The sequence below is a fragment of the Opisthorchis viverrini genome, assembly GCF_000715545.1.
Source record: "Opisthorchis viverrini unplaced genomic scaffold opera_v5_82, whole genome shotgun sequence".
NCBI lineage: Eukaryota > Metazoa > Platyhelminthes > Trematoda > Opisthorchiida > Opisthorchiidae > Opisthorchis > Opisthorchis viverrini.
The window spans coordinates 294761-321069 of NW_008751738.1; the positions used below are offsets into that span (position 1 = coordinate 294761).

The 26309-nt window shown below is 45.4% G+C and overlaps 1 protein-coding gene across 1 annotated transcript in view; it reads left to right on the top strand.

Moving 5' to 3' along the window:
• Positions 1 to 7252: 7252 nt before the first annotated feature.
• Positions 7253 to 26309, top strand: part of T265_04761 (hypothetical protein) — a gene marked incomplete at both ends in the record, with an annotated part of 27886 nt that continues 8829 nt past the window's right edge. Inside the window, 8 exons of the mRNA XM_009169586.1 lie at positions 7253 to 7598; positions 13786 to 13975; positions 18261 to 18406; positions 20707 to 20835; positions 20927 to 21218; positions 21561 to 21734; positions 21987 to 22560; positions 23783 to 23921. Of these exons, the coding sequence (XP_009167850.1) occupies positions 7461 to 7598; positions 13786 to 13975; positions 18261 to 18406; positions 20707 to 20835; positions 20927 to 21218; positions 21561 to 21734; positions 21987 to 22560; positions 23783 to 23921 (1782 nt within the window). The remainder of the gene's footprint in view (positions 7599 to 13785; positions 13976 to 18260; positions 18407 to 20706; positions 20836 to 20926; positions 21219 to 21560; positions 21735 to 21986; positions 22561 to 23782; positions 23922 to 26309) is intronic.

Here is a 26309-nt window from a genome sequence, read left to right on the forward strand (position 1 = left end):
TCGTTGACGTAGATCAGAAACAGCACTGGTCCCAGGATGGAGCCTTGAGGAACTCCAATGGAGACCGGCGCTGGAGGGGAATAGGTTGAGCCTATTCTCACTCGGAATGATCTGTCTGATAGGAACGCCTTGATCCAGCGATGGATTTTCCCTTGAATCCCGTAAGACTCGAGTTTGTGGAGCAGCGGGACGTGTGGGACCCTATCAAATGCTTTTGAGAAGTCGAAAAATATGGCATCCGATATGAGTCCTTCGTCCTTGGCTTGGGTTAAGCTGTCCATAAACACGAGCATGTTTGTTACGCAAGAACGGTTTGGGAGAAATCCGTGTTGAGCTGGAGATATCAGATTGCTGGAAGTAAGGTGATCTAGGATGGCTCGCTTCAGAATGCGTTCCATCACCTTGCACGGCACGCTAGTGAGGCTTATAGGCCTATAGCTGCCAGGCGATAGTCGGTCAGCCCCTCTCGAAATAGGTTGTCGGAGCACCCACAACCCGAAAAAGACCAGGGAAAATCTGCCGGTGGCCCCCGAGGTGTATCATCGAGTGAAGCACCTTGAAGCGTAAGATTAAGAAACGAAAAGCGATCGGAACTAATTTGGAACTCCTCCAACCCATCAACTCAAGGGTTTGGCACCCATACTAGCCGCCTACTTTTCTACTGTTGACCCAACAAACACCCCATTGCGAAATGTCAAGACTTCAGGCTCAGAGCGCACAACTTTATCAGGCTGCAATTTTTCCCATTTCGGGTAGTTGGTACGTGGACTAAGCCTCCTCCGGCGGTTGTTCACTTTGCATTGAGTACCCAGTTCACAGGACTTTTGGACACTTTTTTAGGTAAGTCCTTGCGCTGGCAAGCTAAAATGGGGACGACGGAGTGTTTTTAGAACACCATTTATGGAAGAACATAGGATCTTCCACAAGAGCTAGAAGCTCGGCAATGGATAGAGGGAGCGGGGCTAAAAGTGTTCGATCTTGATTGGTTGGATCTCTGGCCAATCAGGGAATGCCTTTGGATGGTCCGTAACCATCTTGCGACCCATCCTCCCAATCGATGTGATTTTCGGTTATTTGGAGTGCATTGTCTCTGGACCAAGGGTCTGAGCGGTATCTCGATCCTCGTGCTTCCTTTTAATTGCATGACAAATGTGAACGGAAAGGATATGAAGTGCAATTAACCTGTGTCAGAATTATTTGGATTATCCAAATGGCCTTTTTAGTTAAGAGTCTGGACTCCTATGCTATAGATGAGAAGCATGAACCACGTAGAGCGTCTGTGTGCTCCACATAGACTATTCAGTTACAGTATGGACTTCCGAAACAACGCAGTTCCTTCACCACTTGGTGCCATCCTTTCAGGTTTGCTCAGAACATATGACCGTCACGAAGAGACAACATTACCTCGGCGACCCATGAGCTATACTGGGAGATGTCTGCGCGACACTCGCATGGCCTCATAACAGGTTAATCAATGGTTGGAGTTTTGACGAGCACAGTCTCCTGGTCCTCCAGCTTGGAGGTTGGAACATGTGTGAGGACGTGTTCCATTAAACGTGTCACTTTTGTTGCATTTCCAGCCAAACACCGGGATTTTAGACAAGAGCTTCGGTTGAGGACTGTAATTGTCCTTCCGTCCAAGTGTAGGTACAAACGTGAATTGATGAGAACACATGCGCCTCGCCTAGCCGTTGAGAAACTCATGGGCCCAGAAAGTGAAAAAAACTTTCTGCTGGCAACTCTAACCACTTGCCTGCTGGTCACACTTCAAACTTTAATGATCGCTTGAGAAAGGCATTCAAAGCCGTACTTGATACTGGAACTTCTACTTTGAGTAAACCATAGTCAAACCCTTCTGATCGTTCAATCTCTGCTAGGGCTGGTTTTGCTGGATACCTGTCGACGGATCCCCTACGGTTACAACCAGAGTCCAAGTCGACGCATCATTCGATGCCATGTGAAACTGATTGTTCGCACTGATCAGAAAGCTTGGTGGGTCCAAAAAGTCAGGAATGGGAAAAGCGAAAAGCACTGGAAATGTCTGCATATTGTTTCACTTGATTCATTTGACAGCCCACCCCCGAAGCCCCTTGTGAGCGAAGTCAATAATGACAGCAATTACTATCTGATATCCGGCACATGTGAATTTTTGGTTCGGTGGGCGAGATACTTAGAGCAGAAATTCACTTGGCCATCTTCGCAACCGAACTGTCGTCCTTTGGCAGATGTGTGGATTATGAATATGGAACCCGCTCAGTATCGGAAATGTTCGGGTGTACATCGCCACTCAAGTGTCACCGTGTTCCTGAGCTTGATGGCCTTCCACCTGCTCAGGGATGGTTGTGAATTCCCAAGTCATCATCGACAGCGTAACACCAGTGTTCAATATTAATGCTTCGGCGCCGCACACTGATTTATTTGAAAGTCATCGCGAAAAAAAGATTAAAAGTACATTGGGAAATGACCTAGTGCTAGCCTTTCACTATCTTTCTGGGGCACCTACATCTCCAGACACCCAGAATCTGAACAGGAACCAACAACAAGAACGCCATTGACATGGAGTAACAGCCGTATCTTTCGGTATTTCCAACCACGCACAAGGGTAATCATGCTGTCCCTAACCTGGAAGGTATATCGTTTTCATACCCCTCTGTCAGGTCAAAGGCTGACCATCTTTCTACGTGTACCAATTTGAATTGAAAAACCACCTTTCTGCGCGCATAATCCCTGACCAAACCAACACTGGACACATTCTTCAGCTGACGTACGATTGCACAACTAAGCTTTTTTCTTAAATTCTACTGTTGCGGATTTGCCGGCAACAGCCCACACGAGCTAAGGTTTTGAGACAACGGTTATCAAAAACCTGAAGTTTTAATTTCTCTGTTTGAAGAGGCCACGTCTCAGCCATACAGCAAAACAGCTCATATGGTAGCCTGACATTCCAATGAGATTCAGGGACATAGGTATCTCGTGTTAGCGAACACTACCCGGGTCTTAGAGATTCGCGCATTAACTCCATCTGTCACACTACGGTCGGAACTAAAACAACCTCTAAGTTGCGTCAAACGCTCCGCAACCCCGAATACCTTTTCTTGGATTAAAGTGACGTGTAAAGTGAATTCATGTCCAGGAGCACGATATTGGACATTGTGGGTACGAAGCGCACACCAAAGGACGGATAACATTGGTCAGTTTATTCAAAAACACCTTTACTTTTTCATCCTCCGAAGATGAGAACGATGTCATCTGTATATTCTGTATTGTCGCTTGAGGAGCCACTCAACAGATGACCACAAGATGTGGTCCCTGTAATCGAAGAATGAGTGGCGCTATGTCCTGTCTAAGTGGGGGCTAACCATACTGCTGGTCAACCACTCGTGGCCAAATTGTTAAGTGTTCAACCACTGACCGCGAGGTCACATGTTCGTGAGACGCGCACTGCTGGTGATTCCTAACAAGCATACAGCAGCTGTACGGTGCTCCTCGGCTTTTTCACCATAGATTGGCTTCTTTGATAGGATGAAATCTCTATTGGATATACCATATCGACAAAGCTTTTGTCAAAAACTATTTGAACATCAGGGTCTCAAAGACCTCTCAGTGTTCTTCTAATTATATTGTCGATCGCAACATTGAATAGGAATAGAGAAATACCACTTTGTTCACAGAAACTTTATAGAGCTTCCCATATGCTCTCACGTGTCCGGAACTTTGAATAAACAGTGAACTTATTGTGTTAAAAAATTTCCGGAGTATTTGTTGGTGTGCAAGTGTGTTAAGGAGGACAGGCAGGTCAGCCTAGCCAAATGCGCCTTGAAAATCCAGGAATACCAAAATTGCGAATCGTTTGAGTTAATACTTGAGTTAATACTTCACGGGTCACAATAAGGCGGCAAGAGATAAGTGACGTCAAGAGTCACGTTACTACTGGAGTCAAGTTGATCCAGCTATAATTGTCACATTCACCGCGGGCCCCTTTTGGGGATCATTGCCGATTTCCGTTATTGCCTGGGTCGTTCCCCTTCACCCACAAGGCGGCAAATATATCAACCAAGGGCTTCCGAGCTTAATCTCATTTTTAAACGATGCGGTAAGGAAGTCCTTTGGTTCAGTACCTCAGTGGCACTGGAGATAGAACGTATACAGTCACAAACCTCAGCGGCTTTAAAATGTTCCAGATTCACTGTTTGGGGTTCCGGTTAAGCTGGTGGCCACGAGAATTGTTCTTTACGTTCCTTTGTACTGGAAATGGTCGCGCCAATTTGCTCTCTTATCGTTTCACCCACCGGTGGCACCATTCAACCGAAATAATCTTCAGACGTTGTCGGCGTTCTTATCTTTTATTTTATCAGCCTTCCGTATCCACTAGGCTTCATGGTCGACGCGCATTCTGAGTTTCACTTGAGGTTTGATGATTCTTACTAGGTTATATCCGGGACCGGTGGGAACATTGCCCCAAGATTCAAGCAGCGCCACCCTGGCTGATATCCTTTATTTGAGAGGACCTGGGAGCGCCAAGCAGTATGCGTGGATCTGGCGATCTTTTAGTATGAATTGACATCAAACGGTGGAGCAGTATGAAGAGAGTATACAGGACATTTCCGATAAGTTCGTTTAACTTTGGGGTCTGCCGACCTCCTCTCCGTCCCTTATGCGACTCTGGAATGTGAAGAGAGAAGCTACTCCGAATGACTGTATGGTTAGAATTCACACAAATAAATCTTTGAAAAGGCTATGAGGACCTTTTGTGAGAATCCCCTTTGAATCGGTCCTCGGCGTCCAAACCTCTTTCAGACACCATCTTATCACAGGGTGATATGTTACGGAATGAATCGCATACGTATAAACAAGATAATTTCCTTTCTGGATGATAATGCGTCGGCCGAGTCTTCACTTCGCGACAGGCGCTTGAACAACGTAATGTTTTTCAACAGCTAACAGGCAGTTTTTACGGATTCAGCGAATCGTTAGATACTCCGTGACTCTCTTTGCCCCACCCAAATTTCAATCTTCTCTAAGAGACCCTTTCACCAACTCTTGTGGATGCCTGTAGGCCTTTGACAAGCCCCTCGCCCCATTGGAATCACGTTGCTTCGTTATTGATGTGCTACTCTATCCTTTTTAACCTGTTTAGAGCATCTCGGGGTCGGAACGCACACAGCATTCGCCTACAGACGTTGAGCACGTTAGGCACACACAATCTGAACCTCTGAAAATCAAATTTTCTTTAAGTGCGAGGAGTCCATTCACGGGATTTGTTGATATATGTCAGGTTACTGGCCTCTAGACCGTGATTTGAAAAGGCACCAGGATATCAGGAACGAAACTATTCATTTTCCCGTGATGAAAAGCAACATGTAATTTTTTAAAATCTTTGAACTGCTGATAACCTTACTATGATACGCTTTTATTATGTCCAGTAACAGTGAAGTAGATGGTTCAAAGTTAGATGAAAAAATAGGTTGGTTTCGTCCGTATTATTCGTATCACTGGGTGAGAAATCCAGTGAGAATCGTTCCTGTAACTTGCTGTGTCGAAATATATTTGGCTTCCGTCATTGCATGGCCTGCCGTTGGTGGCTTTGGAATCTGCGTCTTCCTAACTTCTTCACTCTCTACTTCAAGGATGTGTCAGAAATTCTCTTTTTCCCGGCACGGAATCCGCATATAGATTTCCTTACTCACCGGTAGAGATCGCTACTTCATTTATATCCGGAAGACATGAGATTTTGCTGAATGTTTTTATCTTTCCAGTAGTATACTATGGATCTGATATTTATTGGCGTGTATTTGCTTTGTGATGCCTTGCAATGCTCCAATTTGACGAACCATTTGTTTTCATTCGAGCAGTTTGCCCTTTAGAGGGATAGATCTCCTTCCGGTCTTCACTTCTCACAATTCTACGCGTACGTGGTCACTGGTCTAGTTGTATTTGGTAATGCTTCCTTGTCACCCCGTACAGGGCGTTTTTATCGTGTTGCCGCTACAATACTGAGCAGACTTGTTACATAAGGTAGTCAGCATGTGGTTTGAACTTCGAGTAGAAGGCACGTGGCAGAGGGGTTGGAACTAGAATTCACTCACCGGAATGTCCGTGGTTTGAATCTGACCTCTGTATCTCGACTTCTTTTTAGGCTTGGACAGCCTGGCAGTATCCCAGCCCTTGTGCTTCCTTCTGGTAGCATAGCAGCTAGGCACCGAAGGGGTGTTACAGCTGAACGATTATTTCCATTTATCTTGACAGGAAATATGAGGTTAAAATCTCCGAGACAAACCTCGCACACAGTTCTAGTGCATAGAATCACACATGTAGTGGTTAACGGCCCTATGGAGTCTCTAGTGAACAGAGCAAATTACTAATGTAAGCCAGATACAAAGTCACGAGGAGAAAAATCCAAGTAAATCTTGACTCACAGTTCAAGATAGGAGATTTCGTAGTTCCGTATTCCGTTGAACCACCACACCAAGAATAGTTCTATCTTCCTGGCATTCCAGATCTTCGGTGATCGAAATGTTAATCCACGAGTGTGAATATATTAGTCCAGTGTTTGCAGCTGAAATGTTTGTTCACGTTTAGTGTTAGCAGCGGTCAAATATAGCCAACCAGCGGTCACAACAACAGTCACTCAGCAAAAGTCTCAAAGTCACGTTGGAGCCAACGAGCGGGTGGTAGTGGTTGTATTTCAGTAAAGCAAACTTTTGTACAGCGATGTGACAGATAATGATGGAGAAAAAGATGATACTGAACATGAAAAAGAGCAGTTTACAAGTGCTACACATACACACACCACAAACTCACATATACCGGTTTGATTGAGGCTACGATCAGTCATGGCAACATGCTCAGATATGATTATTTGAAAACGCTAGCTTAGACAAAATGGATCGGTTTGGAGAATGGAACATTTACCCAGTTTTACGGCTGCCTAATCCACCGCACTAATGTAACACTGCACCAATTCCCTAGCAATTTGAACTCAGTCATCCACAAGTCCAGAAGTTTTACTGAATAAAAGAGGTCGCCAAATACACAAATCTGCCACATAATGACGCAGTGTCCCTCAAAAGGAGATCTTTTCTTCATTTAAGCGACATATCCTACTACTCAATAAGCCTCTGGGAATTCAAATGTATATCACCAAAAATCGAAGTGCTTGATGAATCGTTGAGCCGTTGCTGTCCTTTCGTCATGCCATTGACCTTGGTTGTCGAAGTTGTCAACTTCATCCAACGCACTCGAGTGCATGACACAAAAATGAACTAAACCTTGTGAACAAATTCGTTGTCCTTAATCAGTGGGTTTTCTTGTATGCAAGGTCTAGGCAATAAGTTGGGTGTTGGGAGGACCATGGGTTAGATGCGGTTCCCAGCACTGACTTTTTTGTGAATTCCGTCTAAACCTGGATAATCTCTTTATCATGGCAGTTTTTCATTATCTTGCCTCTTTAGCCACCGCACATGGAGTTAGCTAGTCTAATCCGAGTGAATAACATCAACGGTTGTCGACTCTGTGGACCGAATTTCTCAATTGTTTCAAAAAAGTTGGCACTCACAAACCATCAATTACTGTTCATCTCTGATGGTGAGGACTTCTCGGTAAGTTACTATGTCGTGAGTTATCGTCTTCGACAGCGTTCGTTTGGGGGCATCCCTCTCGACGAATATTCTCAGGGATAATGTGTTGTTTCTTATGGGGACACTATTTGATGCAACCCAAACGTTCTATTAACTCCTGTCTTATTCACAAGGCGAATCACTTTATTACTCGCTGAGGGAACGATATCTCAGATTTGACATCTCTAAAAGAAGTGGAAGAATGTAGCAAAACATGAGGTAGCACATCCAGACGTTTATAGTACACGGTGGCTAGTGATCACACATAAGCTAGTGTCAGAAGGGAGTAGGAGGGTCATTCATAAACCTGGGTGTTGAACGACTGGAGATTTTGAGGAGGAACAGGAAGTGTAGAGTAGTGTGATTCTGGATAAAAAGAGTCAGTCAACATGCGAACATGTGATATATATTCTGTGATTGGGGGATGAGTGGCGCTTTATCCTGTCTAAGGGCGAGTTACTCCCACTGCTGATCAGCCTTTCTTGGCCGATCGGTTCGGGGGCTCAAAACTGCCTGAGTTTCGTGAAATATGCACTGCTGATGATTTTGAATAAAGATGAGGTAGCTGTACAGTGCTTCCCGGCTTTTCAGCATTGATCAACCTCACTTACAGGATGGAATCTCCGTTGAGAAACAGAAAAGGCAAAAACCATGCACTTCTTCGGGTATCATCACGTGGTGCGTGTGGGGGAGTGAAAAGGCTAGTTACATGAGTGAGTGACGAACAGGGTGGGACGGACAAAACGAGTTCATAAGAACGTTATCCGTAGTAGTAACACGGAATAAAAGAAGGAGGACAACATACCATTGATGGATAGTTGATTGGAGTAATAGGCCAGAGTAAGGGAGGCAGCGAAGCGTACAGCCATCTGTTATTGGTCATGGAGTGGATACTACGACAAGGGGAATCACTTCAGTCATCCTACCAGTATTTCATCATGAGGCGAATCGGGACCTTTAGTTAAGTAGTAGCTGAGACAGAGAGAGATCTGGTAACGTGAAAGAAATTCAGCGTTCTCAGAGACCTGATTTACGCCTGATTTGAAATGACATAGACAGGGAGTTTATTGATAAACAATGAAACAAGGAGAACATTAGTCATATACTGCAAAATGGTGCTTTTTAACGACCATTTTCTAATGTTTTCCTGAGATGGCTGTAGTGATTAGAGCGCGATTTTACTGACCGGTAGGTCCGTCGTTCGAACCCGACCCCTGCCTCTTGACTTCTCCTATCTAGGCTTGGGTAACCTGACAGTATCCTAGCCCTCGTGCTTCTTTCGGGTAGTATGGCACCAGCAGGGTGTTACAGCTGAACGTTTATTATCTATTTTATTCATGCTTCCCTGAAACAGCTGTTTTATAAGATAGCTCAGCGGTTGATCGGAAGGTTTGAGGCTAATCTGATACCGTCCTGGTTATTTGTTAGGTTTGGGCAACCTAACACTTTTAAATACAGAGACTGGAAGCTATCTGGAAGCTGTCTGGAAGCTGCACGTCGACAGAGTGCTGCAGCTGAACCACCTGATATGATTTTTTTGAGAGGAAAATATATCGGTTCATTTCAATTCCATGCGTAGCTCATCTGCTCCTGTTGTGTACGACGAGGGTCGGAGTGCAACGACAATCAGAATGACAATGGAAAAGACTGAGGGCCCGAAAGCTAGGTTTTGTTCATCCAAAACTTTGACACTGAGAGCTGAAAACGGAAGAAAGTGATTTAGCAATAAATGGTGAAACGTTTGAAAAACGGAGCAAATATACAACATTCACCCCCCGCAGAGATGAAAGTTCTCAAGAGTTTAATTTATAATTGAATAATGTGAGGCCTCTCTGTTGCGCAGGACATACGGCCGTGTCCGCTGTTGTTGTATAACCAGTGGGTGTTCAGAAAAATTCGACATTTCACTTTCCGAAGCAGAGTCAGATAGTTCCGGCTTAATAAATGAATCAGCGTTGGACTCCGGTTGCTGCTGTTCGGATGCTGGAGCACATCCGAAATCTGCTGAAGGGGCCAGGTGACGTAGGGAGACCGTTTCTTCCATGCCGTTAGAGTGTCTGACATATGCATACTCAGGGTTACATTCCAGGAGCTCAACCTCTTCGACTAGGGGGTCGTACTTTGAAGATCGTGTGTTTCGCCGCATCAGAACTGGTCCTGGCGAAAGCAACCACTGTGGCAAGGACGTACCGACTGCGGATTTTCGATTGTGATGAAACATCCGCTCGTGTGGAGTGGCATTGGTGGCCGTGCACAACAAAGAACGAATCGAGTGGAGAGCGTCTTGTAAAACGGTTTCCCAGTGACTGATGTGAAGACCCTTTGATCGTAATGAAAGCGTAATAGCCTTCCACAAAGTTCCATTCAATCTTTCCACCTGGCCGTTCCCCCTTGGGTTATATGGAGTGGTCCGACTGGTGGCTACACCTTTTTCATGAAGAAATCGTTTGATCTCATCCGAAATGAATGATGAGCCACGATCCGAATGCACGAAACTTGGCAGGCCAAATGTGGCGAACAGTGGCACAAGGCATGATATCACCGTAGACGAACTGATATCTGGACATGCATAGGCGAACGGAAAACGGGAATATTCGTCTACGATCGTCAGTAGATATTTGTTTCGAGTCGTCGAAGGCAGTGGTCCCTTAAAGTCAATGCTTAAGCGTTCAAACGTTTGTGTGGCTTTAATGAGGGTACCGCCAGATGACTTGAAGAAACGTGGTTTTAGTTCCGCACACACTTGACACTGCTTAATGACGAGTCGGATATCCTCTAGGGAGAATGGTAGATTCTTGGCACGAACGAAATGCATCATGCGTGTTGCTCCAGGATGACACAGGGTTGTGTGTAAGCGTTTTAGATCCAGGTTAGATGAAGTGTTCGCACAGACACTTCGAGAAAGCGTGTCAGCAGCTTTGTTTTCTATGCCTGGTCTGTAGGTAACGTCAAAAGAAAAAGGCGATAACTCCATCCGCCACCGTTGGATTTTGTCATTTTTTATTTTCCCTTTTTGTTGTGTTGAGTACATGAATGCAACGGATCGCTGATCAGTTATAATTTTGAAATGGGTCCCGAGTAGGTAATGCCTCCATTTGCGCACTGCTTCGACAATTGCGCAAGCTTCTTTCTCAATAGCGGAATGGTGTTTTTCGCTGGCAGACAGTGTACGTGAGAAGAATGCGACCGGTCTGCCATCTTGATTGAGTGTAGCAGAAATCGCGACATCAGATGCATCAGTTTCGAGCACCAAAGGTATTCTCGGGTCGATAGTGACCAAGGCTGCATCCATCAACTCCTTTTTCAAACTTTCAAATGCTTTTATAACAGATTCAGGGACAGGAAAGGTTGTATTGTGAGTGATTGGGTAGATCTTATCCGAGAAACGGCTTATCCAACGAGAATAGTACGCGAACAATCCTACCACTCGTTGTTGAGACTTGATGTCGTTCGGAACGGGCAGTTCTTGCAATACCTTGAAGCGTTCAGGGTCTGGTTTGATGATACCTTCAGTAATTTCATAGCCGAGGAGTCTGAGCTTAGTGGTGGAAATCGTGCTTTTATCGTGATTTAACTGAAGGCCGTACTTTTGTGCTACGGTGAGGAAAAGCTGGAGGTTTCGATCATGTTCTTCTTGATTCTTTCCACAAATGGTAACATTATCCACATACGCATATGTCCCGGTAAGTTGTTCGGCGCGTATTATGTCATCCATTACCCTTTGAAAACAGGCTACCCCATTCGTTACTCCGAAAGGTATTCGACGGAACTGATAGAGGTTGTTGCAAGCCTCAAAAGCCGTGTAGATTCTGTCGCTTTCTTTAATGGGTATCTGATAATACGCACTTTCAAGATCAAGCGTGCTGAAAATACGATATTGAGCTATTTTAGTACTTAAATCTTCAAGTCTGGGGAGCGGATAAGCGTCTAGTTGCGTAAATCGGTTTATAGTTTGACTATAGTCAACCACCATTCGCTTCTTCTGTCGTTCATTTGTCGTGACGAGCACTTGCGCTCTCCATGGGGACTTCGAGGGTTCAATGATGTGTTGGTCAAGTAAACACTTTACTTCAGAAGCAATGAAGGCCTCGTCGTCTGCAGAATGTCGCCTGGACTTTATGGCGATTGGCTTACACCTTGGTTTAATATGCTCGAACAAAGTGGGAGGTTCAATTTTGGCAGCAATTAGACCACAAAGGGAAAAAGAAGGTTTGTCACCGTTGAATGGGATTTCCAGGGACTTATGAAGCTTAAGAAAGTCATGTCCTAGGAAAATATCTGCACAGAGGTCATGTAATACTGAAAACTTGAAAACTTGCAACGTTAAAAAGCAATGTCCAAGAGTAAAGCTTTTTGGATGGATAGATGCCAAAGTTATCTCAGATGACGATGGTAGCACGGACCACTTGTTACGACGGACTACCTTTTCGGAAGTGAGACTGAGCTACCTGTTACGACGGACTACCTTTTCGGAAGTGAGACTTTCTGAGCTACCAGTATCACCAAGAGCTCGAAGCGGGACGCCATTGACTTTCACATCGGTGACTGCTTCTTTTAGACACTCGGGAGCTGCTGCAGTGACGCAAGATAGCGTACTTAAAACAGATAAGGTGTTCCGCGGACCAGTAGATCTGCATACCTTTTGAAAATGCCCTTTCTTCCCACAGTTTTTGCAGGTCGCATCTTTAGCGGGGCATTTATATCTCGGGTGACGAGCATAGCCACAGAAGAAACATGAAGACCCCACACTGGCAGCAGTCGCCTGCTCGTGCGATGACGTTTGAGAACGTGGGGACTTTGGCGGGTCGTTCGATACGGTGGCACAGGGAAGTTGAGTGTTCGGCAAAAACGACAACGACTGTTTTTGCGCTAGTTCGAGGGACTTTGCATGGTCGTACGCGGTTTTAAAATCCAGCGACTTATGTTCCAGCAGTCTCTGGCGTATAGTATTGGAATAAAGTCCGCTAATAAACGCATCTCGCAACGCTTCATCGGTATGCTGTTCTGCACTGACGGCTGTAAAGCGGCAGTCTGGCAATAAACTGCGAAGCTTCTGCACAAACTGATCAAGGTTCTGAGCTCCGTCCTGTTTACAAGTGTTTAAAAGATGCCGTGCAAAAACTTCATTTTTCGGCTGTACGTAAATTTCTCGCAAGGTTTCGATGGCTGATTCGTAGTTTTTGCAGTCTTTGATGAATCGGTAAACACTAGGGGAAACGTAAGTAAACAAGGTTTTCAGTTTATCTGGTGAATGAGAACCGATTGACTCTAGGAAGTTTGTGAAAGTACAAAACCAATGCTCCCAGGTATCTGCCGAGTCTTGAGTATTGGGGTCGGTATCGAATCGTTCAGGACGTAAGAATCGATCCATTGTTCGAAGAAGACTTTTTTGGATGAATAAATTGTTGTGTACCACGATGGTCGACAATCAGAATGACAATGGAAAAGACTGAGGGCCCGATAGCTAGGCTTTATTCATCCAAAACTTTGACACTGAGAGCTGAAAACGGAAGAAAGTGATTTAGCAATAAATGATGAAACGTTTGAAAAACAGAGCAAATATATAACAGCTCCGTTTCCATTTCTTTCCTCAACTTTCGATCTAATGATGTTTTTTCGGTTGCAAACCTGTGGTGGTCCTCTTTCGGACTTCAGGCTTGTTTTCCATGAAGCGAACTGACTTGGTAGTGAGTTCTGCCGCAAGGACAATGGTTTGTCCACCACTGTTGTGTGGTTGCATGTAGAGTGACGTGGTCGAACGGGGCCTTTTCACGAGCTAAGCTTGCTACAAAGATCATAGTTTAGTTGTGATGGGGTGTTCACGAATACACTTGTCATGCAGCATTTCTATCATTGTTTAACACTGGGGTGAATCGTTTTCGATCAGCATTAAACAATCTCATTGGCTCTTTATCATTATACATACTCAGGCAACAGATGGGTGGTACTTCCGACTGCCCCCATAATATGCTGGCAGAATCGAGCGCTGCTGACTCCTGAATAGTTTTGTACTGTGTGATCATTCTGCTTCCGTCGTTTCTCATTTGGCTTGCTGTGATTAGCGATTACTGGTGACTCGAGCTGGCGTTTTTATTCAGGTAACTTGTTCACGCTAGATAATCGTTTGCTTTCTTCCATATCTAAAGCAGTCCTATGTCTTCCGTTTTAGCTACCCTATAAAGCCATTGATGGGGTCCGACTTCTTGACACAGTGGCCGAGCGCAGGTATCCTCAATCCGGCTTGAATGGACATACGTTGTCGCTTCAGACGAAAAGCTTTTGCATCTACGAACTCACAGTTCTCAATGGAAACGAAGCTCGAGCCCTGTTGTGCTCAATAGAGGCTCTAGCTAGTGTTGGTAAGTCGCGCGTTATCTTTATGTAGCTAAGAAGTGGCGAGGATACACTATATTTTTCGAGCGAATGTGAATTTTTTCCCAGCACGGTTATCGCAGAATCACAGTCGCTATATTTTGCAGGAAAGTCACACTGTATGGCCAATGTGACGCATGAGAGTTTTAAATTTGTTTGGACCTTCAACCTTGATAGAGCTAATGTAAGCTATGGAGGTACGGGACCGATGAGTCCATCGCTTTGTACCGTCTGGTGAATGACGATCAGCATCAAAGACCGTAGGTCGGTGAATATGATCCATTTCTTTATTCGACGATCAGATTGTTGCGGAGGTCGAGATTGCAAAGAAGACAATAGGAGGACGTCATGTACGACTTAATCGTCCAACGACGATAGTACGTGAGCTGAAAATATAGAATAAAAATGACCAGTTAATGGTATATGAAAAGTATGGTTTTTTATAGTCATGACACCGGTCAACTGATCCGAGGAGGGTGTGAGAGTGAAAGGTTCTCCGAAAATAATAGAATCTCAACTCATCCACAGAAACGTCGTCTCGAACAATGGGCTGATCCCCATCAACCCAACGTCTGAAAGGGCCAAACGATCCCCAGTGGAACGACGATACCATTGACAACGGAAGTGCAGAGTGCCTTTCATTGATTCAGCACAGAAAGCACCTGATCCACACGAAAGAAGGTGGGCAGTTTCTCGAGGCATTAATCCAAAGCATGTGAAATGCGAGAGGAATACCGGTAAAACGGAGCGCCTCGTTTTGATTCGCACTTTCAAAAAGATACAAAACATCATGCAAAGGTCACCGGAGTATTAATCTAGTGGACATAGCCTCCAAGGTGGTCTACGATATTGTCCTAGGTAGTTGATCCATCATCGTAGGAACCGGATTCGCGAGAATCAAGCTGTATTTCGTCCTGGTCGGGATTGCATAGGTCATATTTTCACTTTGCTACAAGTACTGGAGCTGCATCTCTCCTTCCAACGATCAACCAAAATAGTCTTTCTGGATCTTCGATCCGATTTTGACTCCGTTGTTTGTCAGACACTGTGGCAATGTCTGGCCATGAAATGCGTCCCTTCTAAATTGTTGCCTCATAAAGGCTTTAGACGCCTCCCCCGTGGGCGCATACGTGTCTGCGGTAAATCCTCTCCTGATTACGCCCCATTCTTTGGTGTCAGACAGGGGTGTTTTCAGTAGCCTTTTCTCTTTATCTTCACAATCGATGTACTGCTTGAATCTAATTTACCTGCCTCTGGCACTTCTGGGATCGGAATGCTCACGGATATTGAGTACGCTGATGGTATTTCTCTCCTTGGATCGGATCGTTTGGGAATGCAGTTTATTTTTTAAAAAAAACAGGTAATTCTACTGCCTAGTTTGGTATGGATTGCTGAAAGATTTGGTGGGATCGAACCCAGACCTCATGCTTATGGGTAAACTGATCAATGTATTCATACAGTTACATAAGTCCTGGCGGACTGACGAAGGACGAAATCAATTCCCGAATAGGAAAGACCAAGGCAGCGTTTTCTAACATCCGACATTTGTGGCACCGACGTGACATCAGCTTGGCTGTCGAACGCAAAATGTACAATACAGGAGTCCGATCTGTATGAAGCAGTAACAGAGAAGTACGAGACCGGAATCCACGTAGTTATTCCAGAAATAGCGACAGTCAGCGATTGATCCGCGCTACCTATAGTGAATGACGATGTGGTCCGTTTATTCAAGGTTCGATCCAATCGGGACAGCATGTGGCCAAGCAGCTTTGATTGCCTCGGAATCTAGTGTTGCATAAAGACAGGCGTCTGTCATTGCCCGTGCGTCGCGATTCTCTTTGAAGACAACTGTGCACTTGGCATCGGCAGTAGCCTGTTTTCACCCATCCGCCCTGTTGTATGCAACAAGTAAAGGCAGTTCGGCTGATGGCTCCGGGTGATGGCAGTATAACATGAGGTTATCTGCAATTGTGCGACTCATGGTTTACGTGGACCGGATACCCAGGTCTAGACAGGAGGACGATTAGAGTGCTGAGCCAAATCCTGTGGCTCAAAAGCCTAGCCATAAGGCAATGGTGGCTGGCCTAATACCTCCAGAACGATCTACATCTTTAAGGGGCCAGTCATGGTACATATTCCGACCCCCAACCTGGGAGAACAGGAAACTGTTGATCAGGCCTCCACCCACTGACCGATCCAGGATTAAACCTTGTTTTAGATTAAGGTTTTGTGGGTGACATCAGCATCGTCCATTCAACTGCCTTCCATTGAGGACACCTCCCTGGTGGAGTTAAGGTAGGTATGGTAGGTCGTGATAACGTTTTCGGTTTTCATCCTGAGATGTCTGTAGTTAGCAAATTCTCCCTATGCCTTAGAGACATGAATCGTCAGAAACCTCCAGCCTTCGGGTATCATGTACTCACAGAATTCATGTTCCGCGAATGTTAATCAGGACCGGATGGATGGTTATGTAAACTAACCTTAGTTCTTTTTCGCAAGAGGAAGTTCAATCCTAGAAGGCTTGCCTGACACTGTTGACCCACCGTCCACTTTGTCTTCTGTGGCCTGCCGGTTGGCCGGGGTATCTGAAGTCGGCAACTTGGGGGACTGGGCAGGCACGTCGGTGCAGGTGGAGAAGAACTTGGTCTTGGACTTGTTCATTTCCAATCCTACTAATGCTGCGTAGTTAGTCAGATTATTTGATGCATATTGGAGTTCTGTCAAGTTATCACTCAAAAACCTGTTTCATGTCAGGTTGGACGCTAGACTATCCGTTGAATTACCGTTTGAAGCAACAATCGATCGCAACGTTAGAGAGTATAGGCGAAGATGGACAGATTTGTCGTACACCAGGCTCATTCTCGAACTCTTTAGTCTCCTTGTGGTGTACACGGACCCCAGCTATCACCAGGTGGTAATAGGTCGTGATTAGGCTTACTGGCTTCGCGGGGACACCATTTAGTGGGTGAAGTGTCCAACGTGACTCACGATTAATCGAATCAAACGCGGATCAAAAGCTGATGAAGCATATTGTGATAGGCTGCATGAATTTGAACCGATGTGCAAAGAGAATATTTGGTTCCCACAGCTTCTTTAGCCATATGTGTGTACCCGGTGTTCGGAAAAGATGTTGTTGCAGAATGGACGCGAAAATTTTCGATAGCATTATCCATAAGACCAATTCCGCGGTAACTATCACACATCCGTCTACCGTCCTTTGTTGAGGATCACAAGCTGCTATGAGTGTTCATAGAACAGCTCCTGTAGATGCCGGGAAGTAAACAGCTCAGTGGTTAACACGCAAACTTGCTGACCGGAACGTCCGCGGTTTGAACTCTACCGCACTTCGATTGCTCATGTCCATGTTTGGGCAGCCTGACGGTATCTTAGCCTTCGGATAGCGTGGCAGCTAGGCACCGGAAGCGTTTTATAGCTGAACGATAGATAGATAGATAAATTGTTTGATTAAGTAATTGGCTGACTTGATTGATTGATTAACTTTTGTGCACAATACATTATGCCACGTAAGTGCAGTCATGCCGGAATTCAAGGCCAAGTGGGATGAAGATCTAGAAGTTTTCCCACCCCCAAAGGTAGCTCATTTTGAGCCTACCCTCAGGTCTTAACTTGGCCAAATACTGAGTGTTTGATCGTGACGTGACCTTCTTCCCGTCATTATCTGGAGTGGATTCGTACTATTTTCACGAAGCCGTCACGACTACATCATAAGATGCTGCATTGGGAGGATACGTTAATCGTCGGCGTGAAAGTTACATGGGCCGTGCAATGAATTGTACAGTTACACGAGATTTTCCTCCCACCAGCAGTGTACTTTTTGTTCAATGTCTAGTAGAGCCCAGTCAATAAATAGGTTTTTAGGGGCTATTTTTTCTCTCAGATGTAATACCCTTCCGGTGCCTAGCTGCCATGCTACCCGAAGGAAGCACGAGGGCTGGCATACTGCCAGGTTGCCCAAGCCTAGACGGGGGAAATCGAGAGGCAAAGGCTCGTGGTTCGAACCCGACCTTTGCCCCTTGACTTCCCCTGTCTAGGCTTGGACAACCTGGCAGTATCCCAGCCCTGGTGCTTCGTTCGGGTAGCATGGCAGCTAGGCACCGGAATGGTGTTGCAGCTGAGAGAAAAAAGAGCTCTTAAAAACTTATTTATTGACTTGGAAATCAAGCGAGACGCGTGCGAATTTGCTAGGAAACCATAACCGCTTGTTTAGTTCCAACCGATCCCCATATAGCAAGATGCAAACATCTTTTTCAGATGTTGGTCTGCAATATCCATTCTTCTACGGAGAAAAATTTCCTGGTGCTCAGAACAAATCTGCTGCAATCGATAGTCGTTCCGATCTGGCGGAGGCGTTAGCAACAGAGAAGTGGCGCGTATCCAGAGCCAATGAAAATTATTCGGTCAGTATTTGTTAACCTCGTTGTATCGACGTACACACCATTGTATTTTGGAACACAACTACCATAAATTTAGGTGTGTTCAAATGGCTTTGTTTCCTGCATTTTCTCAGACGTTTGCGTTTTCCGATTTGAAAAGCCAGTACGGCAACCAATGCCTGTACCCGCAATCTGTGTTATCAAGGTGCTGGGTGCTGGCAATTTGGAAGGAATTCAAATTGGATTAGAACACTCTCGAGGTTGTGTGGCAACTGTGTTTACAGTCGATTGGGTGTTGGGCATTCGTACCTCCCGGTCTATACACCAGAATTGATGAGTGCTACTCAGTAGTGTCCACGTCGGCAACTACGTCCCAGCTGACGTCGCAATTTCATTGGTTCTTGACCTTAAAGCCATGTCTCCCTGTTTTTGAAATCTACGCCGTAACTTTTCCTGCTTCGTTACAAGAATTTCCAAGTAATCAGTTTCCTGTGGTTATGACCCTTGCCGGATGTCTAGATCTCATTCGAATCAGCGTCGACTCACCAAGTTCTTTGGACAGAATTTTCGCACACAGTTTATTGGCGTGCAACCCAACTGGAGTGAACCTCATGCTTGTAGCTTTCAGTTCTCTTCTGACTAACCAGAACGATTGCATAAGGAGGTGACCACTATTAAACCTACTGATATGCTTTGGATTCACCAGCTCTTCACTGTCTATCACTTGGTTCGATCGCATTGTCGATGTGAACCAGTAATGCACGCGTCAGTAAAATTTACGGTTCAGAATACTCAACTAAAGTTGGTGTGAAATTTGGCTGTTTCGTATATAAAGGTAATGCAGCGTTCGTTGTGCCCGTAGTTGCCTGATCTCTCGCAGTAACGCTCTGTGCTAATCGGAACTGCTCAGCCGTTGTCCTACTATCCAGTGAACCAATCTCGGTTCCACTGGATAGCTTTCAATAACTCCGTTAACCTTCCCGGCTTCACTGGTACAACGAGTAGACGCCTTTTGCAAGCTAACGTGTTAGTTTGTTCTCTTTAATCACAATGTAACACCGTTACAGATGAACCACCAACAAACGAAGCCGACTCGCATCACGCCCCTTATCTCCCGGTTGATACTTTGAACAACAACATTCTACTGAATGGTTTTTTTTATTATTTCGTCTTTCGAACGAATGTCAGAACCGTGAAATTCGAAGTACTGGCGGCTACCTCGATAATCTCTGTCTGACTACTTAGTCAAGATTTATCGGTCGTCTACTTGTCGTGTCGTGCGTAGCATGAAGTCAGACGTGATGCTGGAATGAAAAAATCCGCACGCGGTTTTCTTCGCAGAAATGATATTGCCCTGAAATACCATCCAACTGTGTGCATTGCGTTGTTGGCCACAAGGTTTATGGCCTCAAAGCTTGTCCACTTTACAACTTATATTTTTCCTTATTTGTCCCTTGATTTGTTTAGATGGCACTAACTTATTGCTAGTGGAGAAGCTAAGCCACCTCCATCACAGCTTCTGTTCTTCTCCTTGTCAGTTTAAATAACTTATGTCTTAGTGCAACTATTTGTTTTGAAACTGACCAATTGCTTTCCAAGTATTTTCATGTCCTATGTCCTTGTTCCTTTCACTCTGTATAGGTATTTGACACCTCTACCTGTTTTAACGAAGTTGAACCTTTTAACATCTCGATGTGATGGATAGGGCATCAGATTGCGACAGTTTATCACTTGTATCAAACTTTCTAAGTACTATGTTCCCGTGTGTTCGGGAATATGGAACGTTGTGATATGGCTCATTTGGACCCCATGGATCCCATAAAATCGCTCCTTTTTGGCCCTTTCTCGTAAAATTACGCCTCATCGAACCAGTCCAAATCCGTTTCTCTTTGAAACTTTGTGCAAGCGGTCTTTTGGATCTAGGTTTTACTATCTTCCGGCAACACTCGAATAGCGCATTTTTGGATCTAGGTTTTACTATCTTCCGGCAACACTGGAATAGCGCATGAGTTTTCATAAAGGAAACTACTCACAGGGTTGCCGAAAACTCTTCGACAACCCACGACCGGTTTCTCCCCTCTTGGGGCTCATCAGGTAGGCGCAGTCCCCGAGTTTCCGTCAACCTTATGTTCTACTTGAACCCAAATTGGACTGTTTTCGAGAAATACACTCATTTGCAAATCAATTTGGTTTTCACGAGAGACTCAACTGAATCTTATGAGTTTGTTGAATTCTTGCTTCCTGGTAGATTCAGCCCTTCTTGATGGCTTCTCGAACCTATAAACCCTCCGACTTCCTACTACCTCTCCTTTTTGCTTTGGCAGATATGTTCCTCTTATGCCCGTGACACGATTGTACCAACAGACATCACAGATGCTTTGATTCGAGAAAGTGCCGGTTTTCGCCGAGGCGGCCGCTTTCCTACGCTGGTCTACTACCATGTTCCCAGACATGTAAGTAATTTACTCATAAATCTAGCAGTAGAATGGAACCACACAAATTCACCCGTACTAGCTTTGATCCTTGTCTCCCGTTTCCGTCCAGACAGCCCTTTTAATCTCTAGTGAACCCGTCTTTCAATCTCCGACATCCTATCCGGCAGCGAATCTAACATCTAATGCGAGTAAGAGTCCATCAGTTGTTGGAAGTCCCCAGCACGCAACTCTGGGGGGAGGACCCGTCCTTTCACCAAACAGCTCGTCTGCGCCAGTTTTCTCAACTGGAAATCGTTGTCGGGCAGATGAACAGCTGCTGGCTGCCATTTTACCGGATCGATATCGGGGAGCTATTCTGGATGTACGTGACCAGCCTAACGTTAAGAAGAATACTTCACAAGGTAAGCAGTGTTTTCTATATTGGATGGTTTATTTTGTGCCCAATTTACCTGTGACAGGCGCGGCGTTTTGACGTTTTTGAGAAAAGACAGAAAAGCTACTGTAAACTTAGACCTTTGCTGACACTCCTACTCCACTCCTCAGAACTCTTTTGCGTCTCTGCTCTTGAAACGCGATAGGTCTCTAAAAGTGACCAGGACCTTTGAGGCGCTTGAAATGACCCACATACGTGGTCTCTTCAGAGGTGGCAAAATGCCAATGTCGGATTTCATTTCTTTTATTCGCCTTTGAGGTTCAGCCCCAACGTAACTCGACCAGATGTGACCGATGATCTTACGCTCTAGACCAACACTTCGTCATACTAACCGCCGAATTTATATCCTCTGCATTTGTCACTATTGCTTGCTCTTCAGTGGTCGCCGCTGAATCCGAACCTAACTACCCGCAGTGGCGAAGAATCTGTCGGTCGATGGAAGCTCCAACCCAGGTCAACACAGTATTCCGAAAGTTAATCGAAGGTTAGCTACTCAAGGTTTTAATTTCCAAACGATCAATGGAGTTGTTTTTTGCTGCTATATACTAACCCGCAGAGATGTCGGTTCATCGTTTTCCGATATCTCAGACGTGATATTACATGTATCTGCCAGATCGTTATACCCCTAGCATATTTTCTTCTGGATTGACGCATCGATTCAATAAAACCACAGCACTACAGCATCACTTCACCTCACTCTGTATCCTCTCATAAGGCATCCCACTCTGTTTTTTAGTGTGTTTAGCTCCTGGCCGTTCCACTCGTTCCGGGACAAGCTCCCTCGGTGCATTTACGACCGGTGCTTTGACTGACTCATTGAATGCGCTTGCTACAGTGGCTATGGGGCCATCAGGAGCCATAGTTCCTTCAGATTCCTTGAATGGTGAGGGAGCATCAAGGGTGTTTTGGGACTCAGATGGTGACAATATGGACCGTTTACCTGCTCCAGAAGTATCATCAACTACCGTGGCTACGAACCCTCAAATGGCACACAACATGCGCCGTATCGGTGCTTGGCTCACTCTGGTCCGTGAAGCCCTGGCTGCCGCTGTTGCCGGAGCGACAGCGTTGGATGCTCGCGATGCTTTTGCTCAACAACAGTTACAACAAGAGCAATTAATATTGACCCGGAACTATAAGGATCAGCAAGTGAAATCCGCGCGAACCCAAAAACCGCATGCTGTCCGAGAAGAGGCCAAATTACGTGGTTCATTCGTGCTTGTACAGAGTCAACACGGATACGATCGTGCTCTGGTCGTCGCCGGTCTTATTCAAGTTATCCTCAATCCCGCCGCCCGGACTCTTTCAGGGTAAGTTGTTATGTAATTCAGGATGTGCGTAGGCGTTTACTCTAGCCTAGCTCTTAACTTTAGGCCCCTCCGGTCCTATAAACCAGCTTTCACATGAAGACCGTTTTGGAATTTCAATTGACGGAATGTCTCGATGTTTGTTCGGGAGCTCTATGAGATAGCAACCATTAATAACGTCAGAGGCCGATGAATTCTTCTCCTATTGGTGTCTATGTTGTTCAGCACGATTTTGTGGAGCATCCATCGCCTCATACCTTTCTTCACCCTGTTCTCCTTCCAGTCCGTCTTGCCTCTGTGCTTTCCGCCTTCGGATTTGCAGCCACTCTCAACGACCTATACACTGACAAGTTCGGGGCAGGCTTTTTATATAACGTCTGACACCTCTTCGGTTCGAATGCTTGTGGGATGACAACTTGGCTTTCCTGAAACAGAGCCGACAAAATTTATTGATATTTCAAGTAACTCCCGTGGAATGCAGCACCGACGTTGCTCTCACTGATGGTTGTAATCGATGGGTTCGGGGACACAAGTGGTTCCAAGCCGTCCCTAGTATTTCTTTGGTGCACTTTGATGCTCGATTGCTCAAGTGGTTAAAGCGCGATTTACTGACCCGGAAGGTCCGTGGTTCGAACCCGACCTCTGCCTATCGATTTCCTCTGTCTAGGCTTGGACAACCTGGCAGTACCTAAGCCCTCGGGTTTCCTTTGGGTGGCATGGCAGCTAGGTACTGCAAAGGTGTTACAGCTGAATAATGATGCACTGAACCAGTTACTGGTGATTTCACCGCTTAGGTATACTCTTGACATACTCTTGCATAGCCCAAATATCCACTGAAATCCACCTGTTTTTCACACTTTTTTTTATAAAAAAAACCGCACGAATATGATGATGATTCCATACTGTGTACTGTAGACTGAACCGATGACGAATCAACTAAGTTCGTATAATCTTTCGCAAACCTCCTCCTGGCATGTCTCTAGTCACATCTCACCCCCGGTTACTGTCATGCTGAACTAGGTGGTTAGGTTAGGTCTAATCCAATAGCAGGCCTTTTTTGCTTCTGAGTAGCTGGTGCTGGTTTTCCTCTTCACCTTTTTGGTTTCTGCGTTCATACACACGTAGCGAATTTTCACTGCATTCCCATCCATCATATTCCATATCATTCGTCTTTGGAGATGTGCATTACTTCCATACATTGTACTCTATTCATTTTCCTCACCAGCTTCCCTTCTTTGATCGAACACACATGGATTCGATCTGGTCACCCATTTTCAGAACGATATCGGAACGCCTCTCTGGGTCCCCGAAATCAGAAAACACAGGCACCCATCTTCTTGCTGTTTTTGGACGGAGTTTGGCAGGTACACAGAGGAGCTATTATATGCCATGACTATTGCCTCTTCACTAGCGATCGTCTACCACTGCATTTGTCCCACGTCTGTTGCTCATGAATATACATGCTAATGTTGATTACGGGGAATTACTGGATAACTACGAGACATTCAGTGAAATACACATTGTTAGCGCCTTCTCGGAAATTAGCATTTCGGTCATTTGGTGTTTTTGGTAACCATACAATACGATAATCAAAACGCTGCGATAGTTTAGACAGAGCTCTTCTTGCAGCCGATGGGCGTGATGGTACTGCCCTGTGTCGATGCTGTTTGGCGAACTGTTTTCTCGCCTCGCACACACTTGTCGTCGCAACACCCTAAGTTTTCTTATATGTTCGAAGGAAGAACCCCTGTAGTTTGTGTTTTCTTGTTTTTGTTTGGAGAGTAAAATGCCAATATCCCAAATTAGAGGCTTGGAGTGGCGAACCATATAAGTTGGACGATGGTATCTTTCCGGGCGACAGCGTGAGCCATTTACCATCTGCAGTATGATTATCTCTTCTGGTTCTATTACAAATTTATACTGCTGCTAGAGAGGAAACCGCATGAACGCATGAGCTGGTACGTGTCAGAAACGGACGAAGGTTTCAGACAATTTCTGACCTACCCCGTTTATCTTGTATTGGGAAGACTCAGCGGTGGCGGTACATTCCTTAGACACGGGACATAGAATTGATCTGGAGAATGTGGAAGTTTTAAGACAGGGTCTGCGATTCACACCACGGCGGCTGATAGCCGAGGCGGTGGAAATTACTAAGCATCACAGCGTGAATAGAATCGAGGGCGTGGAACTGGGAGCGTATGGAAAGCGCTCTTAGATAAGCCGAGTTGACACGTGACTGTGTGGTTGTCAATACACGTAGAATCATTTGCGAAAAACGGGGATGGGGGTGGGGGGTGGAAGTCCCAACCCGACCCAAGGTCACAGCATCTCTCTTACACAACTATCTTAGCACTAGCTCATCCACACAGACGGACAGGAGGTTCAAACGACGTTCAAGAGGGACCATCGAATGAGCCGAACCACGGGAACTAGACCCTAGGCTGGACCCAAACACGTAGGCTCCCCACCGAGTTCAACCACTCTAACACACTTAAATCCCTCGGCCCACACCCAACAGAGATTTAGCTTGACTTAGCTGATTGGTTTGCTCTCGCATCATCACCATTCCACTTCAGTGGAATAGAATCCACTTAGCCTCTTATCGTTCCCTTAGTGTCCTCTGTGTTATCTCACTATGCGTTCATTTAACATACGTGAATCCGTCTGTAGAGAACTTTCCGGGGCCGACTAAATTTCCCTGGGCAGTTTGGAGCGACTCACAAAGTCTGCAACTTGGTTAAGTGTGGACTTAGGTAGGTGCATTCAAGAAACCCACCCGAGTTGTTCTTGTTTGTGAGAGCCGGTTAAGTCCAAGGTGCAGCTCAGTCGACCAAGTGCCGATTCCGATGAAGTTATTGCGATGTTTCCCGCTGAGTTTGCACTGGTCTCATTCCAGCAGAACGAATGGTCTACATCCCACTCTCGGACACAAGCGAAATGTGAGCTTGCAGAACACGGTTTAAAATAGCTTTTGTACGTAAGGGGTTATCCAGACCAGTAACAGTGTCTATCCGCTTTTCTACAATGCCAATTCTGGTAACAAATGGGGCAGTTGCGATCCTACTACTGTCCGCTGTAATACCATAAACAGTTTTTGCAGTCCCTAAACGATTCGACGCATCCCGTGCTATCTCAAGTAGTTGCTAGAGCCTAATATAGAACACTGACTACCGGGTAAATCGGCATAAGCAATATTCTCACAATGATATTTCACAGAAGGAGTAGAAGCCCGACTCTTGAAATACATGTCTACTGTTGTCATAGGCAACTGATGTGCATTGAACAGGGAAGCAACATGATTGGATTGTCACCTCGAAAATATGGCCTCTTCGGTACCATCAGCAAATGAATACCGCTCGAGGAATAATCTTCTGTAGGAGGAGCTAAGCTCACTTTTGTCCTAGTTAACTTCGTCCGTTCCCCGATTATAGACTATATAATGTGCTGTACGTCAGGATAGTCTTGTTCTACAGTCGATCGTCGTAAAGTTGTTTCCCATCTACGCTGATCCCCTCCCTGCGTTGATGAGTGATGGATTTCTTTTAGGTTGTGTCCCTCGTTATTTGTCATGACTCATGTGAACTCATAGCTAGATGGGCTAAGGTCGCTTACATTCGGGTGCAATGTTGTATCTTGACAACTCATGGTGGATGAATCACTGGATGCACGCTAATCTTACCTCAAACCGACGCAGGTCGGTATTGTCAGTAGTTACATCAGGTCTTCGGGAAATACACTCATTGCAAATCAAT